The following is a 19,696-nucleotide window of genomic DNA, read 5'->3' as shown; positions in this document are numbered from 1 at the left end:
TGTCAGCTTCCAGTCTCTTGGCTCTTTTCAGTTTCCATAGCTATAAAAAAGCTTCTTACCGTCATATTTTGATATCTTCAACATGTTATTTATATATACATATAAAATTCTTAGACAAGACATACACATACATTAGTACTAGTAGTAGTGTTGATACTCAACGCATACACAGGCCCCTGCGGAAGCCATCTCCGGCTCCTGACCTCCCTCCATACACAGCAACAAAAAATCAAAGCAAGAGACGATCATCACCCGATCAAGGGTCGCTTGTAGCCTCTTCAACCATGGCTTCAACGCTCCCAATATGAAGCGTCCTGCATATATAAACCAACAAGAATTTACAGACCGACAATTCCAGCAATGTCGCATAATGCTGCAATATCAAGATCACAAACCATCTTCACTTGCGTAACCAACCACTGACCTCTTCTAGCATTGGCAGGTTAAATTCAGTATTAACTCCCACATCCGTTACAATATCCTCTTCTTTAACTTCGGCATCAGTGAAAGTGAGTGCTCGTTGCAACTTCTTCTGAGAGAATACTTCCACTTCCACCATGTATGTGGCTGTCACTGGGCGGTGGTCAGATACTTTGATCTCGGATCTTCTGTAGTCGACCAACCTCATTCCCTTCCCAAAGGAGAGAATGCGATCGCACCTGCACAGTACACACAAGAGACTGCTATAGCTTCTATATAATTATGGGATGAGATGCTACATACAAGAAAGAAACTTGTTAAAAACAAGAATAAAAGTTTAAGAAAGAGAGAAAAAAAAGAAAAGAAAAATGCATACCATGCAGGTGTTCTTCTACCAGCTTTTGGGTCCTCACCGATATAAGCGTTGGAATTTAACTCATATTTGTACGTTGGAGCGAAGCTTAGAGAACCTTCCGACCACCCATCAAATGCTCGGCCTTTCTTGAACTCTCTCACCAGCTGCAGAAGGATAAAATTTGTGTTTACATGTTCAAATCAGTATTAGATTTTGCCTCTTCGGCATATCTATAAATTTCTGAACTTGCATCATGTTCACTGTCGCTATATTATGTACGCGATGTCTCGAGATTCATGCTACAAAGCTATATTTAGCCTAACTTAGAAAAACAAAGACAAACCAAACAATGTTTCATGTGACTCATTTCTAATGAAATGTCAAACGTTATGGACCTGGTCCTGCTCAAGTAACTTGGGCCAGTCCTCCTTGGATATCAGCTCTCTCGTTTGATCATAAGGCAAGTTAATTCGATAGTTAAGGTCACCGAGCCAGATAATTCTCCTGCAACAAAACAACAGTTGCTTGTTTGCGTTTAAAGAAACACACCCACACACACACACACAAAACTAAAAACACTATAGTTTACCTATGGATTTTCTACATAGAAACTAGTGAAAAAGAGAACAAGATATAATGATCGGAGCATATGCTTACTCATGGTCATATATCCTATAAGGAAGCCCCATAGCAGAGCAAAAGTTGAAACGGCTTCGTCTATGAATCTCATGCACATCAGCATTTCTCTTGACTGCATCTACTTCTTTTTCTCCTGCTGTTAGATGAGTACAAACGAAACATAAGACTGTCTGATGTACCGACATACTAACTGATACCGCTCCCTGACAGATAGAAGGAGAGAGTTAAACTAAAGCTTAGATAAAAAAACATAACCTAAGTGAGAAGAAGTTAATATAAAAAATCCATAAAACTCAAACTGTGATGAAAAAATGAAGCAAAATCTTCTACTTTATCACATCTGCAGACAATTCCTTTTGCTTGCTAATCCTTGGAAGTTTGGAAGAGAGAGAACCTTGTTGCCAATATAGCCCATGACACCGACACCAACAGCAGAAACGTTCACATTTTGTATATATCTTCGCAAGCTCCTCCGCACCCATACTGTGATAAAAAGTCCAACCATTTGCTTGCTCACTATTCTAACATAGGCTGACCTTCTTTTCCGATTTATCAGGGAGCCAAGGTCAATTTCCGCTAGTGCTTTCAAGCCGGACATCATTGTACTTTCATTTGTCGAACTAGATTTAAAAGAGCTGTTTGTCCGGAGAGATTTCAGAGTCTTGAAGGATTTAGGAGAACCGAAGGAATTAGGCTTCTCCAAAATATGCTGACCTAAAAGATCAAGTGGTGGCTCCGGCCAGCTTAAGCCTATCTTTTCTGTACCACTAAGTGTTTTGGATAATATCTTAGTGTACTGAATTTTAGACTCTTTGATGTTTTCCTCATTACCATCGATCTTTAAGCACTGCGATCTGTCTAATCTTCTGGAGGAAGACGACTGCAGCAACTCTTTTTCCAGTGCCTTGTTGAAGTGAGCAGAGTCCTCGGGGAAAGAGGAATCATCACAAACAAAATCATTATCCTCATTCACCGGGTAGAATCCTTCCTCGATATCACTGTCTGACTCGAGTGCAACTTCGTCTTCTATATTTATGGCATCCTCGGTTGGCTGAAACGTCGATGGACTAGGAGGACCACTATAGCCCTTGAACCTAGTCATTGGTGAAACTCGGTTGAGAGTTCTACGAATGATGTTTTCCCATTTTTGGACTGGGCGGGTATCTTCAGCTCCAAATATGTTACCAGCATTCAACGGGATGATCTCCTGAAAGCTATAGATGAGTGCAGAAGTCAAACATCAAAAAGCTTTGAGTCCACATAAGGTTTCATGAAGCAAAATGCAATAACAATCATAAAAATGCATTACTTAACTTCACAGCTAAAGTTAAGATCAAGGGTAGGCTATATGCTATGCATAAGATTATAAACGAAGAAGATTCTATCGAGTAATGATACTACACTTACCCGATCACATATATATCAGCAGGCTCAGCAATGTCTAGCCAACCATCGAGATCAAGTTCATCGTCAGGAGCAAGTCCTCCAACATTCCAGGTGGCGGCACATATCCTTGTAAAACAAAGACAAGATCATTAAAATAAAGATCTTATAGGTATTTGGTAATTAAACCTAGTACTTGGGAATGTTCTTAGCAATAAATGATGAAAGTGCAACAGTAATTTACCTGATTTCCTTGGATTTAATGTACAGAGCTCTGACTGTCTCTGAATTTCGGCGTCTTAACCTTGGAAGAGCCTCTGGGTTTGGCAGAAGACACATATCATAACTCACTAAAAACTAGACACCATATTAGCATAAGTAGATAATTCTTCGATGCCAGTAAAGAAAACCTAAATCATTTGAATGGATGCCATCAAGCTAATTTTCCTATTATGTTATTGCCATCATATACAGATATATATGTGCAATGTGATACACAAATCTGCTGCTGAGGGGAAACAGTAGTATGGCTTCAAGAAGAAAATGATCCCAAATTTCATTGTCTAATTTCATCAGATACCTTACAAACATTAACTGGGATATACAAGTATATATATTTCAGAAATAGCATACCATTAGCATCAATCTTCAGTTCTTGAGCTAATTCATTCTTGAACCTGGATTCTTTGGGCTTATCATAAAACTCTGTGGAGAAAGAGGGGGAAATGAGAAAGTGATTAACTACTGAAAAAGAAAGAGAGAAGAGATTATTAATATTATTATTATGGTAAGATCAAAACAGTGATGCATGAGAAACAAATACAAAATGAAAAGAGAGAGCACCTTTAGCATCAAAGTTAACATCATGATGCTTTTCATTTTTGAACCTGGAGTCCTTGGAGTTGGGGGACTCTGAGGGGAAAAAGAAAGAGTAGATGAAAAAGCATGCAATAGAGGAGGGGAAGGAGGATTGAAAAAGGACCTTGTTCAGAATCGGAGTCGGAGCTGAAGCTGAAGTCGCTGTCAGCGGAGTAATCGGAGTTACTGGTAGGTATGTTGAGCCACTTGCGAAGCACCGTGCGCCGCCACGACAGCTGCAAAAACACAAACACAATGTTTCAGCTCCTCTGCAGATCCTATCCATAAAAAATGAAGTAATTTTCACTGTGTAATGTGAAATCTGGAAGAAAAAAGAAAAGCAGAATTGTTGAGGAAGAAGAAGGGATAGTAGAAATAGAATGAGTTAGTTACCTGCTGCTGCTGGCGGTGGCTTCGCATCTTCTGTGGCTTCATGGATTGTATACGTGATGAGAAATATCGGCAGGAGAGAAGTAGATGTTGATGTTAACTGCCTCTCCTCTCCTCTCCAACTCCTCTTTATAATACAATCTCAACTTCAACTCAGCTTCACTTTGAGATTCTTGACTACTACTTATTCTTTTTTGAATCTTTTTTTAATAAATAAAAATTATTCATATTGGAAGATGATTGACCTAGCGTAGTAGCCAGACAAATAACAAACAAAATAATAGCTCTGAATAGCATGGACATTTCGTTTTTACTCCCTAAACATTTCGTTTGCGGCAAGTTTTAATGAATAAATGGTAAAGTAAGTGAGATAAAAAGGAATTTTTTTTAAATATTGTTATAGAAGAATGGATCTCACCTCATTAAGAGAAAGAAGTTTTCAAAATTAGAAAATTCATACTTTTAGTAACAAACTAAAAAGTAAAGAGTTCACCAATTTTAAAATTCATACAAAATACTCCATCCGTCCACAAAAAATAGTCTCATTTTGCCATTTTTGGATGTCCAAAAAAATAGTCTCATTTCTAAAAATAAAAAGTTTCTCTCTCGTACTCTACTCACGTTCTCTTTATATCTCTGTTTTACATACTATTTTCCTCTTTTTTTACTTTACAAATTTTTCATTAAAATCCATGATGTTAACAAATAAATTTTTTAATTTTTTTTTACGGAAGGAGTGCCAAAATTTAAGCAAAGTTTCCAATTTTGGAAACCATTGTTCGGATTTGTAAACAGTACTACTCATATATCGTTAATCAATAGACAAATACTCCGTCTATATATATAGCCAAATTAATGTATAAATCGTACGACGGGTGATATGCAATTTTACTCAAAGTAGTGCTCTAAATAAATTTAGATTAAACCTCCGTAGGATGACGAGAATACTTATTTAGTTAAAATAATACTCCAGTTAGTTAAAAATAAATAATACTCTACGACAAAATCAGTATCTTGCTTGACATCACTAATTTACATGCTTAATTCTCAAATTGAATTGAATTTTATAAACTCGGACTTACTAAATTAAATTGAATTTAATGTATCATAGATCATATCCATTTGATTGACCAATTGCAAAATTTGTCATTCAAATCAATTTGTAATTTTGCAATCAATTGCAAATTAAAAACCTGATCCTTGATAATAGCACAAATGTAGATACTGCAAGAGATCATAAAAATAAAAATATAGGTTTATGATAAATTTATTTTAAATATCTGTAAATTACAAATTCATAATTTTTTTATCCACCGATTGCACATTGGTTTTGTCCTCACTTGAGTTTTGATTAAGAGCAAAGAAGGGGTTGACTTAATCATTATAGGGATTAGTAATTTAATCGAATGGATAAGCTATGTGGCGATGTATAATAGGCCAAGGGGTGACTCATTACACTAATTATTGTTAATAATTGTTAGTTACATCGTTTTATAATAAACCATATATGTGTGACTGCTGACAGTTGTGTGTAGTATATATAAGTCCTCCTCAAATTTTCTTTGTATAGTCTCAATTAAGTATATTATTTTGTCACCATCATAAAAAAATTAGATACTAACAGGGAACCGAAACACACAAAAATTATATCCTATCAATGCGTTACATTTTTCGTATTTAAATTCTACTTTGAGATCCATGAATATTGAGCATGAAACCAGTGTTGCATATCAGTTTTATGTAAACCTACATACATTCTCTCAATTCACATATGTTGGGATTAAAGGTTGAAAAATGATGCATGGAAGCAAAGCTGCGGTTATTTCATTTAAAGCAGTTGATGACCGTTGCTTAAGTCTCAAGATTTCAAGATTCTATTATGAATTCAGTTAGCATCTAGAAGCCGTTGTGATGCAATACTTGAAGTATAAAGAGGCAGTAGAGCGTGCATTATTCAGATTATTATTCAACACCAACACAAATTAGAAGTCGAGCTTCTTCTATAATCATACACATAGTTCATAGTCGAGTTTCTGAAGCTGTGTGTTCTTGTGAGTCTTGAGATTAGATTCATGTTGTAGCTCAATGCTGTGATTGTCATTGAGTGTGTGCGTTGTACAAGTGTTGATCAATAAACTCCGTTCTTTCTCTCCCGTGGACGTAGGCATCAAACGCCGAACCACGTAACCCCTGTGTTCTTCTTGCTATTGCTTTCTTTCTACTGACTATTGTTATTCAACTGTGATCTTCATTCTGGTGTCGATCATTGAAGTTGAAGTTTGGATCACCATTTCACAAATTGGCGCCGTCTGTGGGAAACGGATTGGGCGATCAGCAAGAGAAGAGGTTTTAAGGGGTTTTCTTGAAGGAGATCTACTCTCTGGTTTTGTTCATCAAGTTCTCTGCGCACCTGGTATTCGACAGAATGTCCACTGCAAAGTTTGATCTGGAGAAATTCACGGGAGCTAATGATTTTGGCCTGTGGAGGCTAAAAATGAAAGCCGTGCTCATGCAGCAAGGCTTATGGGAGACATTAAAGAAGGAGACGGTTACTGAGGCAGAAAAGGCTGATCCCAAATACCAAGAACATCAGGATAAGGCCTATTCGACCTTGATCTTGAGCCTCAACGATCGTGTGTTGCGAGAAATCTCAAGAGAGGAAACTGCATCTGGTGTGTGGAAGAAATTGGAGTCTTTGTATATGCAGAAATCTCTCTCAAACAGACTTCTCTTGAAGCAGCGGCTGTTTACTTTCAAGTTTTCTGAGTCAAGAAGCATCAGTGAGCAGCTCGAGGAATTTGCAAAGTGTATAGATGACTTGGAGAACATCGATGAGATCATCAAAGATGAGGACAAAGCACTCATGCTCCTCAACTCCCTGCCTAAAAGCTTCGAGCAATTCAAGGATGCTATCCTTCTTGGAAGGGACTCCAAGGTGACCTATGAGGAGGTACACTCTGCTTTAAAATTGAAAGAATTTCAAAAGATTCCTTTAAGATCAAATGATCCAGCATCCGAGAGTCTCAATATCAAAGAGGACTCCAAGAAGTCAGTAAAGAAGAAGAATCAGAAGAAGCTTAAACCTTGGAAACAAAAGCCAATGCAAGAAAAGGAGTCAAGATCTTGCTATTATTGCAAGAAACCGGGCCATATCAAGAAAAATTGTTTTGCACTTCAAAAGAAGCAGCAGGATCAACAAAATGCACAGAACACTGCAGATATGGTGGAAGAGATCCAAGAAGCAGAAGCCTTGAATGTTGCAGATGAAATATAAGAAATGTCTGGATCATGGATAGTGGATGTAGCTTCCACATGAGTTCTCACATTGAGTGGTTTGAGGACCTGCAAGAATCTGAGGGGGTTGTGCTGCTAGGGAATGATCAGGAATGCAAGATTGCAGGGATTGGAAGCATCAAGCTACGGATGGCAGATGGATCAGCTAGGGTGTTATCAGAGGTTAGATTCATTCCTAACATCAAAAGAAATTTGATTTCTCTGGGAGTGCTTGAACAAAGAGGGTATTCTTTTGTGTCTTCGAATGGAGTAATGAAGGTCATCAAGGACTCAAAAGTTGTTATCACTGCTTTGAGGAAAAGGAACCTATACTACATGCAAGCTCAAGTAATAAGTGGAGCAGCTAATGCAGTTACTAGTACAGATCTTGACTTATGGCACATGAGACTTGGACATGTATCAGAGGGTGGTTTAAAGGCTCTTGTCAAGAAGGGTGTAATAAGCTCTGAAGTATCCACTGGTTTGAGGCATTGTGAGGAGTGCATCATGGGCAAGAGCAAGAAGCTTCCTTATGGTGTTGGGAAACACACATCAGAGCATCCTCTGGATTACTCACACAGCGATATATGGGGTCCCTCTCCAGTTGCAACAATAGGAGGATGCAGGTACTTCTTGACTTTCATAGATGACTTTTCTAGAAAGATATGGATTTATTTCATGAAGGAGAAGTCAGAAGCATTTCACAAATTCAGAGAGTGGTGCACCGAGGTTGAAGTTGAGAAGAATACATCTCTGAAATGTTTAAGGACAGATAATGGACTCGAGTATTTGTCCCATGATTTTGATAATTTCTGCAAGTTGAAGGGAATTAAAAGGCATAGGACGGTGCCTAACAATCCACAACAAAATGGAGTCTCAGAGAGGGCCAATCGCACAATATTGGAGAGAGTAAGATGTATGTTAGCAAGCTCTGGAATGCAGAAAAGGTTCTGGGGAGAGGCTGCTGCAACTGCAGTGCACTTATTGAATAAATGCCCCTCTGCAGCAATTGACATGGACACTCCGGACTTCAGATGGTATGGCTCACATGGTGATTATGCAAGGTTAAGACCATTCGGATGCAAAGCTTACTCCCATGTCAGAAGAAACAAGCTTGAAGCAAGAGCCATGAAGTGTGCTATGCTTGGTTATCAAAAGGGTGTAAAGGGTTATAGACTATGGTCTATGGAACCTGGGAACAACAGAGTTATAATCAGTAGAGATGTGACATTTAGGGAAAGAGAAATGCCATATATAGAGCTGAATAATCAGAGCAAGTCTGGAAAGAATGACAACTCAGTGGAGGTGGAGCTTCTTGAGGAAGTTGGTTCAGATTCTGATAGTGATGAGTCTGATCAGAATGCAGGGACTCAGATGAGATCAGAACCTCCACAAGATCAGCAAGCACAAGAGCTTAGGGATTATCAACTTGCAAGAGACAGGGAAAGAAGAGTCATTACTCCACCAGCAAGATACAGCAACTCCAGTCTGGTCTACTATGCTTTATGTGTGGCAGAAGAGATAGAATGCTCAGAACCACAGAACTACAAGGAAGCAATGCAAAGTAAAGAAAGGGCAAGATGGTTAAAGGCAATGAGAGAGGAAATGGAGTCACTGATCAAGAATAAGACATGGATTCTGGTGGATAGGACCAAGTTCCAGAAATTGATAGGTTGCAAATGGATTTTCAAGAGGAAGGTTGAAGCTGCTTTTGGAAATAAGATCAGACATAAGGCTCGGCTTGTGGCTAAGGGTTATAATCAGAAGGAGGGTATAGACTATAATGAGGTATTTTCCCCTGTGGTGAAACACAGCTCAATCCGGATCTTAATGGCTGTTGTATGTCAAAATGATTGGGAACTCCAACAAATGGATGTGAAGACAGCCTTTCTTCATGGAGAGTTGGAAGAGAGCATTTACATGGAGCAGCCGGAGGGTTTCATTGATCCGGGGAATGAGAACAAAGTCTGCCTATTGAAGAGAAGCCTCTATGGATTGAAACAAAGCAGCCGGCAATGGAACAAGAAGTTTGATGAACATATGATGAATATTGGGTTCTGTAAATCAGAATTTGATAGTTGTGTCTACATGAAGAGAAAGGATGGGAGAACTCTAGCATACCTGCTTCTCTATGTGGATGATATACTCATTGCAGGCTCAGATATGTGTGAGATTGATGAGGTTAAATCAGACTTGAGTGCACGTTTTGAGATGAAAGATTTGGGTGATGCCAAGAGGATGTTAGGGATGGATATAATCAGGGACAGAAAGAGGGGGACTCTATGGCTTACACAGCAAGATTATATCAGTAAGATCCTAAAGAAATTCCAGATGGCTGATTCAAGATCAGTCATGACTCCTCTGGGTCCACATTTCAAATTGAGTACAGATCAGAAGCCTAAGTCTGAAGCAGAAAGAAGATATATGAATAGCCTGCCATTTGCTAACATTGTGGGGAGCGTAATGTACACTATGGTGTGCACAAGACCTGATATAGCCTATGCAATCAGCTGTGTTAGTAGATATATGTCAGATCCTGGTAAGACTCATTGGCAAGCTCTTAAGTGGATAATGAGGTATCTGAAAGGAACTGAGAGTATGGGGATATTATATAAGAAAGGTTATGACTCATCAAGGCCAGCAGCTTTGGGATTTTGTGATTCGGATTTTGCCACAAATTATGACAATAGGAAATCGCAGACAGGGTATGTTTTTACACTCTATGGATCTACAATCTCATGGAAGTCTGGATTGCAATCAGTTGTGGCATTATCCACTACAGAGGCCGAGTACATTGCATTAGCTGAAGCGGTTAAAGAAAGCTTCTGGATAAAAGGAATATTAAATGATTTTGGAGTGCAACAAAGGGCCATTACAGTGCATTGTGATAGCAGCAGTGCCATCAGTCTGTCAAAACATCAAGTATTTCATGAACGAAGTAAACACATTGATGTGAGGTTGCATTTTGTTAGAGATGAAGTGAACAAAGGGGAAGTGAAGATCCAGAAGATAGGGACTGATGACAACCCGGCTGACATGTTAACCAAAGTATTGCCAGTGTCCAAACATTCTCATTGTTTGGACTTGGTGGCTGTGATGCAGAGGTAAGAAGGGAGAGATGGAGAGGAAGGAGGACAGAGAATTGATAATTATTGTTCAACCTAGGTGGAGATTTGTTGGGATTAAAGGTTGAAAAATGATGCATGGAAGCAAAGCTGCGGTTATTTCATTTAAAGCAGTTGATGACCGTTGCTTAAGTCTCAAGATTTCAAGATTCTATTATGAATTCAGTTAGCATCTAGAAGCCGTTGTGATGCAATACTTGAAGTATAAAGAGGCAGTAGAGCGTGCATTATTCAGATTATTATTCAACACCAACACAAATTAGAAGTCGAGCTTCTTCTATAATCATACACATAGTTCATAGTCGAGTTTCTGAAGCTGTGTGTTCTTGTGAGTCTTGAGATTAGATTCATGTTGTAGCTCAATGCTGTGATTGTCATTGAGTGTGTGCGTTGTACAAGTGTTGATCAATAAACTCCGTTCTTTCTCTCCCGTGGACGTAGGCATCAAACGCCGAACCACGTAACCCCTGTGTTCTTCTTGCTATTGCTTTCTTTCTACTGACTATTGTTATTCAACTGTGATCTTCATTCTGGTGTCGATCATTGAAGTTGAAGTTTGGATCACCATTTCACAACATAAATATTTTGGAGCAAACATAACATATTTTTAAAATATTGTTCAATTAATTTAAAATTATAGATTGATGGGAAGACGAACTACTAGAGTGGGTTTAGATTTCAAATTGCAAAATAATAAATCGTGTTATATAAAAATTACTAGTATATTATAGCCACAAATCAAACAATTTAAAATGCAAACCACCTAATATTAAAAAGAGTAAAAGCCCAAAATGGTCCCTAACATTTGGCGTTTTTATGATTTTGGTCCAAAACATTATCTTTTGGATTATTCGGTCCCGCACATTTTAAATCGGGCCACTTTCAGTCCTAATTTGACGGAATTCGTTAAAATTGACAGAATTCAGTGGTCAACGCGATTTGAATTAGATTTGACCAGATTAACTTTTTAAAAAATTCTGTTTTTTTTTTTTCTTTTTGAAATAAATGGAAATTTGGTTAAATTGATTTAATAGAATTGATTTAATAGAATATAATTAAGCTCTTATCTAATTTCACTTCTTCGTTTTCCATTCTCTCTCTCATTTCTATTCATCCTCGTCGACGAGGCAGGAACACAAGAGAAGCCCTAGTTTTCGGAAGAACATCAAGTAACCCCAATTCCCCAACCATGGACCGTTCGAACCACAGCAAGACCGGTGAGAGTGTGCGGTGGACGTGACCTCCGATTCCGGTATGAATTTTGCCATTGCCAGAATCGGGCCTCGCTGAGAATCATCAACACCAATGGAAAACCAACAAGGGGGAAGTTATACTTTGTTTGTGAGAGAAAAGATTGCCGTTTTTTCAAGTGGTGTGAGCCAATCGACGAAGACGACGCCGTGACATCTGCAATGCGCCTGCCGGAGACCGAAAGTGAGAGTTTCGGTTTGATTTTATCATCAATCGAGGAGAATAATAGGGCACTAGAGAAATTACGTAGTGTTGTGATGTATGGATTTTGTTTCTTTGTTGTTGTGTTGTTTATATATTAGGGTTCAAGTAATGAAATTCAGTTTTCAATGGTGAATCAAATCTGGAATCTTAACCAAATTTGGTTTCTTGGTGTATGTTGTACTCCATAATGGTATGAATTGCACTCCAAATTGTTGTTTAATTGCGTTTCTTGGTGTTTGAAGGTAAGAATATATGCAACTCTATGCATATGTTCTTGTTGGCTGTTACTGGAAGTTCAGTGGCATGGACTGATCTACTCCTTATCATGATTTTAGAGTTGCCATGAAGTACATATACATTGTTTTCAAAAATGTGAGTATGGCATAGTTTGGTGCTCTCGGGTGAGGAGTTGCATTTAGGGGCTTATAGGCTGGATTAGTCCTCTCGGGTGAGGAGTTGTATGCTCTAAGAGTGCAAAAAATGTTAGTTACCAAATCTAAGCATTTTAGATGGACTAAAAAACGGCTTCGGACTAAATCTCGAGTGAGGAGTTGTATGATTGAAGAGTGGAAAAAAGCTATTCAAAATGTTAAGGACCAAATTGGCAACAGGATCTTATGTAAATATTCTGCATAAGATTGGGATATACATTAGCAAAATATTCTGTAGATACTCAAAATGAATTAGCAACATACAATTCATTTCCCTTGCTGTCCATATTCAACATACATTAACCAAAATGAGAACCACCAAAAGCAACCACAAGTTTATAAAGTGAAACCACCATAACCTACAACAAGTAGGCCACTAAACCTGTACAATGGGCACTGCCAAAACTAAATACACCAAATCAGCCAAAATCTAACTTTTTCATGTGGTAACACTAGAGTTTTGAGGGGGTAATACAATTGTGGTTGTTACAAAAACACCATAGCATAGTATCAGTTCTTCTTCACAGTTGATGAAGTAGCATGGGTGTCACCCGCGGCCGCTGAGGGCTGAAGCACAAACATATCGGCAACAACAGTTTGGCAGCGTAGCCTATTGTGACCGGGTTGATGACACAAAGTGCATTTTGTACCTCTTCGCCTCGCTGCCGCTTCTTCCCTACAAAACAGTGTGTTTACAACCAATATTAGTAAGTAGGTTTATGCATTTTTTGGGTTCATAACATGGAAGACAATTATACCTTTTGCGCGTTTTGGGCTGCTCGAGCAGCTGGCTCAGTTGGGGACAATTTCTTTTTGTTGTGACGCAACTCCACAAAGCGACATTTGTAATCCATCATCAACCCTTTTCCCGTGACATCTTTTGGCCTCCATTAATGTCAGGGCCTTTTTTTAATCAAATGTATATTGGTTTCTAAAATCATGAACTTTGCCTAAAATTTGGTATTTTTCTTGAACTTTAAAATTGATCTATAATATCACAAACTTTGCATTTTGTTTGGTATTTCCCATACTCACTCATATAAGATATACTCTCTCCGTCTGTTAAAGCGAATACGAGTCCCGTTTTTCCATTTTAGTCCGTCCGCGAATAGAAGTCCGGTTCACTTTGACTATAAATAGCAATAGGGTCCCACCTTCCACTAACTCATTCCACTCACATTTTTAACATTTCTTAAAATTCGTGTCGCCAATGAATGAGACTCCTAATGGCAGACAGAGGGAGTATTCATCAAAATCTTATTTTACGTAGACAACAGTGATACATTTTATGATATCGTAAATCACTTTTTAAGTTCATAACATGTAGGATAAAAAGTCATGTTGAAAACCACGTTGATTTAATTAAGTATGATAAAAAAAATTAAGTTAGTCAAATATGGTAATAGACATGCCGTGGGAAATACCAAACAGATTGCAAAGTTTGAGATATTATATACTACCAATTTTAAAGTTTGTATGAAATAGCAAATTTTAGGCAAAGTTTATGATTTTAGAAATCAATTTCTCTTAGTCAAATTAAGTGAATTCAAGAATCAAATTCTATGGTTGGAAATTTGGAATCAATTGGCCTAAGTTTGATTCTCAATTACTATTTCTTTTGTGCTATTTGACGTACATTTAAAAAAATAACTTGAAAATTACTCTAAAAAGAAATTCAAATTCAAGTCAGCATAGTCTATAAGAACTTAAGTTAGCTACCTTTGTCGGGATAATTACATATTACGTACAAAATGAATCATCCATATTTCAATTTAATTATATATTACGTACAAAATGAATCATTCATGTTTCAATTTAATACAAAAAATTTTAAGGGTACATATTTCATAAAAAAATTTACTTGGTGTTTCAAATTGATGCATTCCATCAAATCCTATTCATTCCCAAATCTCTGTCCATTTTAATATCAGAATAAGAATTCCCCAAATCTTCATCCATTTATATCTATAAACATAAAAGGCACAAAAATATAAGCATAAAAATATTTAGGGCTCAATATATTTTTTTCTTTATTCTAAAAGTAGAAGATATATATATATATATTCCTCTACCAGTATGGAAATATTACTACAAGATATTTTTGTATGAAAGCACTCTATCATAACATATTTGCCATTTGCACTATCACTGCAACATTTCCTCCTCTGTTGCTCACACACATACGAAGCAGCCCACCAATCTATACCTCTCCCTTTCTTCCCGACAAAATTTTTTATCACACCCAATTAAATTTTTCCAAAGCTTTTGTAAAAAATTTATAATTATGCATTAACAGCTGGTGCGCAATAAAAAGAAAGGGTAGAACCATGAATCTAGAGAGAGAAGAATGATCTTGAGTTCTTCGCAGTAATTTCACGGAATACACATTTAATCTTTTTCTTCTTGCTACTCACATTGATAATTTACAGTGAAATCCTAATTTCTTAATTTGGGAATGAATAGGAAGACAAAAAAGAAGAGAATTAACGGTGTTAGAGAGATTTGACGGAATGTATCAATCTAAAATACTAAGGAAACTTTTTGTATGAAATATGTAAACTTACAACTTTTTGTATTAGATTGAAACATTGGTGATACCTTTTTGTTTGTACCATGTAATAACCCCACCTTTGTCATATCAACGATCGAACTACATAGATTTTAAGTGACACGTTTATTATATGTCTTTAATAGACATAAAAATTGAAATTTGTCTCTCATATGGTTTTTTATGCTGGATTAGGAGTTTTAATCGTTCTATATCACAATGGGATTTTCAAATTTTAATGTCTTGTTTTAGACACTTACTCATTGCCCATCGACGTGTTTGCCAACTATACCAAGTGCTTGTGTTCATAACTTCATATTTTACTTAATTAATAAATTGTTCATTTAATAAAATAGATAAGATGTACTAGTATTTAAATACATTCTTTTAACTTTACTCGGATTTTAAATATTTGATCATATATGATCTTTCTAAGTGCTAATTAATAACGGAAAAATCAATATCCAAATACCCGTTAAATCGTATAAAATGCGACTATATTCAAATATTTTGATATATGTATTATACCCCCTTTAATTGTAAGATAATGTCTCATTTTGCTATTTTGGAAAATTTGTTATTGGATGCCTTATTTCACATTTACTACTATATTGGTAAATAGAAACATTATATTAACTCATTTCACTCATATTTAAATATTTAATTATAAAAATCATATCAATGAAAATGAGATCCATATTTTTACTAATTTTTCTACTTCTGTTCCTTTATATTCCGTGACAGATGGATGAAGTATTTATTTTAGAAAATCATTGTTTTGGATAACTTCTAGACTCTAGTTGATCAAGTCTCAAAGTATGTGAATTAAACCATTATTTTACTGGTACAGTTTACAATTGTCCAAGAGAAAGTCCAAATTGTGAATATTCGATCATTTGAATGTCCAAATTGTGGCTTGGGAGTTGGGAGTTGTGATCCTCAATCCCGCTTCCATGTAGTATTGAGTTGTGAACCTTAATCATGAATCAAAGTTGTGAACCTCAAATAGTGCAAATTAAGAAAAATAAGCCCAAAAATTGATTAAAACAATAAAACGGCATCATTTCAAGTCTACCTAAATAATAACGTTTTGAAAAACCAACATTTTTCAACATTGGAAACTTCGGCTTCCACGGTAACACTGATTTCACTGAAAAACCAAATCTTATGGAACAATTGCGAATCACGGTAAGGTTATGATTTTAATTCAATAGTACAAAAATGATGAGATTGAAAAAAAAACAAAAAAAATACTATTATTTGAAAAAAGTTTAAAATTTTATCTAAATTGTTTTATTCATACAAAAAAAACTACAATTACAAGAAATAACCAAAAACGAATTGTGGATTGAACAAACAAAGGGTGAGTCAAGTAAGTTAATTATTGTTTGACTACGGAACAAAAACAATCCGGGAATTAGGCATTTTAATGAGAAATAAAGTAAGAAAATTAATTAATGAGGGTGTTTTGAAAAAAAAATCAGATGCCATAATTGGTGGTTAGTTAGACTTGAATCTAAGTAAGAAATTAAGAAAATCACCGTTAGTCCTAAGATGGAACAACTTTCATCGTGCAACCGCAACCAATTTCGTTCACTAGCCGTTGTTTTCAAATATATCTAAAACATACACATACCTTCTCTTATTAAAAAACCCTTCAGAAATTCAACAGAAGCAGCATTCAACAAGGCAAAGATTTCTCTCTGTATCAGAGAGAGATAGAGTTGAATGTGATTATCCTTCATCACTCTCAAATATACTCATATTTTTTTGTGTTGAAAGACAGAAGAGAGAATATGGATGGAGCAAGTGACAATTTCAATGGCATGATCAGACATTCAAACATTCATGGTAATATGAAATTTGAAAAAGGTTTCAATTTTCACTTTTTCGATGAGAGAAAAATAGAATCTTGTGGCATTTCTTGAATATCTAACTAAGATATTGCATGTCTATTTCTCTGTCTTAGGGGGGATGAAGGTGACTGCTCAGGCTGGGTACAGCAGGAAGGCGTTGAGCACAATCGACAGCAATGTTGTACAAGCTCACAAAAGGGGCGTCTTGACTGTGTATAAAACCATAAACCATATAAATTTAGTTTTCATGTTGTTTATATGAAGCTCTCTATTTGCTTATTTCTTCATGTTTGTTGATCTTGTTTAGGAAAAATACCGCCATCCAGAAGATCCGCGTCGCTCCCCTTCATCCACTTACTAGGTTTGCATAGTCATCTCTATGTTTCTTGTATTTGTCTGAAAAATCTAAGTATTTTCCTGGTTTTGGAAAAGGTCGGAATTTTACTGAATCTTGATACTTGTAGGAAGTTTGCTGCACAATTAGCTGTCAAAGAGGAGAAGGTATATAGTGTATATCTTATTGGAGAAGATGTCACATTTTAGACATGATTTAGTGTCTATTTCACTCAAGAAATGGCTATCTTGATGCAGGAAGTGAAGCCATCAGTCCAGCATCAATCATCAGACTGCATTTTCATTGATGCCGAAGCCTCCGAGGACCATGATGTGCCAATGTTTGTGCAGCATACAGAAGCAATGCTGGTGCAAATTGATCGCATGGTATTTTTCGTTTCTTGCTGCTTTGCTATTTGCTGAAATGGTTGAATATATCCATATGTTGAATGCAAATTTGTGCTGTGAATTTTCCTAGGATGCCGAAGTTGAGATGGAGGACCTCGACTTGGATGAGCCGATCGTGGATATAGACGCGTGTGATCAGAAGAATCCACTTGCGGTTACTGAGTATATTGATGACATATATGCATATTACAAAAGTGCTGAGGTTAAAACCTTTCTCTAATAGCTTGAGATGATAATCAGCCATTAGTGTTTAATTAGATGCTAACTTAAATACTACTAATACTTGTTTGAACTTTATATCTCGTTGCAGAGCTCAAGCTGCGTCCCATCAGATTACATGGCTCGACAGGTCGATATCAATGATATAATGAGGGCCATTCTCATTGACTGACTGATCGAGGTAAACTGAACAAATGCATCAGAATATCAAAAAAATCGAGCGGCTGCTGACATTGCATGTTATGCAGGTGCATTACAAGTTCGAGCTGATGGATGAGACGTTGTATCTAACTGTCAATCTCATCGATAGATTCTTGGCAGTCCAGCCAGTCGAGAGGAAAAGATTGCAGCTTGTTGGAGTAACTGCTATGCTCCTAGCCTGCAAGTACGAGGAAGTGTCTGTTCCTGTTGTGGAAGACCTTGTATCGATATCCGACAGAGCCTACTCTAGAAAAGAAGTGCTCGAAATGGTAGTCCACAAAATGCTTCCAATGTTGACTGAAATCTTTGTTGATTTCAACTGTTTGTGTTGTTTCTTTTGCAGGAGAATTTGATGGTCAATACCTTGCAGTTCAATCTGTCACTTCCAACTCCATATGTGTTCATGAGGAGCTTCCTTAAAGCTGCTCAATCAGACAAAAAGGTTTGTCGGTCATCTACTTTCATGCAAACAAAACACAAATGTAGGAAGCCTTTGATGTTTGAGTGATGATGAGATTGTTTGTTTCCCCAGTTGGAGCTCTTATCCTTCTTCATACTTGAGCTCTCACTCGTTGAGTATGAGATGCTCCGATTCCCACTATCCCTGCTTGCGGCTGCAGCAGTCTTCACAGCCCAATGCACTCTCACTGGATGCGAAATGTGGAGCAGGACGTGCGAGAGGCATACTAGCTACAACAAAGACGAACTCATGTTAGTTGGCTTATACATGAGTCGAAATTGAGCAAACACGGCACGGTTGTTGATGAATCACACTGGTTTTTTGTTTTTCTCGCAGGGAATGTGCAAGACTGATGGTGGGGCTCTCCATCAGAATGCAGGAAAGGGGAAGCTTTCCGGTGTGTTCAAGAAGTACTCGACTTCTAAATATGGCTATGCAGCTAAAATGGAGGCTGCTGTGTTTCTCAAAGATGCAGAATGATGATACAGAAAGGGGATATATACAAAATACGAAATTATCTGCTTGTCTACAAGATTTTAGTATATTTTTCTAGTCTTTTACTAGTACTTGTGTTTCTCCATCAAGTTCTTGGTGATGGTAGCCATTTAATATTCATGATTAATAGCTTCAAATTGATTGATTATGGTTGTTGCTTCTACATAATGTGAGGGTTACTTATATAGTACTATTTCATTGAAGGAATGTGATTGCTACCTATACATAATGTAATTGTTCATTGTTGTCTGTATATTTTAATTTATGTTTATGCTCATATGAAAATCCATCACTCTAAATCTAAAGAACACAATTTTACCATTATGTAATATGAATATCTTAGTGTAAAAGCACAATTATTATTTACATTTATGACTAAATTTCATTATTTTTCCTAAACATCTAGCTATTTTACAATTCTTGTCATGAATATTTGGATTTGATATCTTCGGATTCAAACATATAAAATGGTGTTTGCATCTGTATATGCAATGGTTTGAACATATGTTAACCATCATCAATAAAACATCACAAAGTTCAAACAAAAGAAATGGCATTATTGCACAGATAGTAGGACAATTGAATTGGTCAAAAATTCTAAAGGATATCTTTACCAAAGCAAAGCTTCTGATCATGAACCAGAGCCATTCCTTATAGATTCAAGAACTTGAACAACCTCAGACAAATCATTCTGAAATTTACTTTGCTATTTAAACTTGTCTTCATCTGCTGGTTTTCATTTGCCACTAAAGTTGAAATTACTTGCTGCCTGCAGGTATGACTTCTTGTGACCCCGACAAAGTATATTCGGATTTCATGCCCAGATTATCATCACTACATTGGTGGA

General features: G+C 36.8%; 1 protein-coding gene and 1 pseudogene across 1 annotated transcript; one reads left to right on the top strand and one right to left on the bottom strand.

Annotated features, from left to right (window-relative positions):
* Positions 1–55: 55 nt before the first annotated feature.
* Positions 56–4,185, bottom strand: LOC121755871 (type IV inositol polyphosphate 5-phosphatase 3-like). The gene is made up of 12 exons (XM_042151288.1): positions 4,049–4,185; positions 3,780–3,891; positions 3,641–3,709; positions 3,431–3,502; positions 3,042–3,114; positions 2,822–2,926; positions 1,809–2,628; positions 1,433–1,617; positions 1,171–1,279; positions 797–939; positions 425–659; positions 56–314 (listed from the first exon to the last, which is right to left on the bottom strand). Exons 1-12 carry the CDS (start codon positions 4,088–4,090, stop codon positions 291–293), a joined length of 1,989 nt encoding a protein of 662 aa, XP_042007222.1. The 5' UTR covers positions 4,091–4,185; the 3' UTR covers positions 56–290.
* A 12,488-nt stretch (positions 4,186–16,673) lies between these two features.
* LOC121754917 lies at positions 16,674–18,834 on the top strand (annotated as a pseudogene).
* Positions 18,835–19,696: the final 862 nt, after the last annotated feature.

Source organism: Salvia splendens, chromosome 11 (genome assembly GCF_004379255.2).
Source record: "Salvia splendens isolate huo1 chromosome 11, SspV2, whole genome shotgun sequence".
NCBI classification, from domain to species: Eukaryota; Viridiplantae; Streptophyta; class Magnoliopsida; order Lamiales; family Lamiaceae; genus Salvia; species Salvia splendens.
Note: the sequence above shows the minus strand (reverse complement) of the source record. Positions and strands in the feature narration are given on the sequence as shown.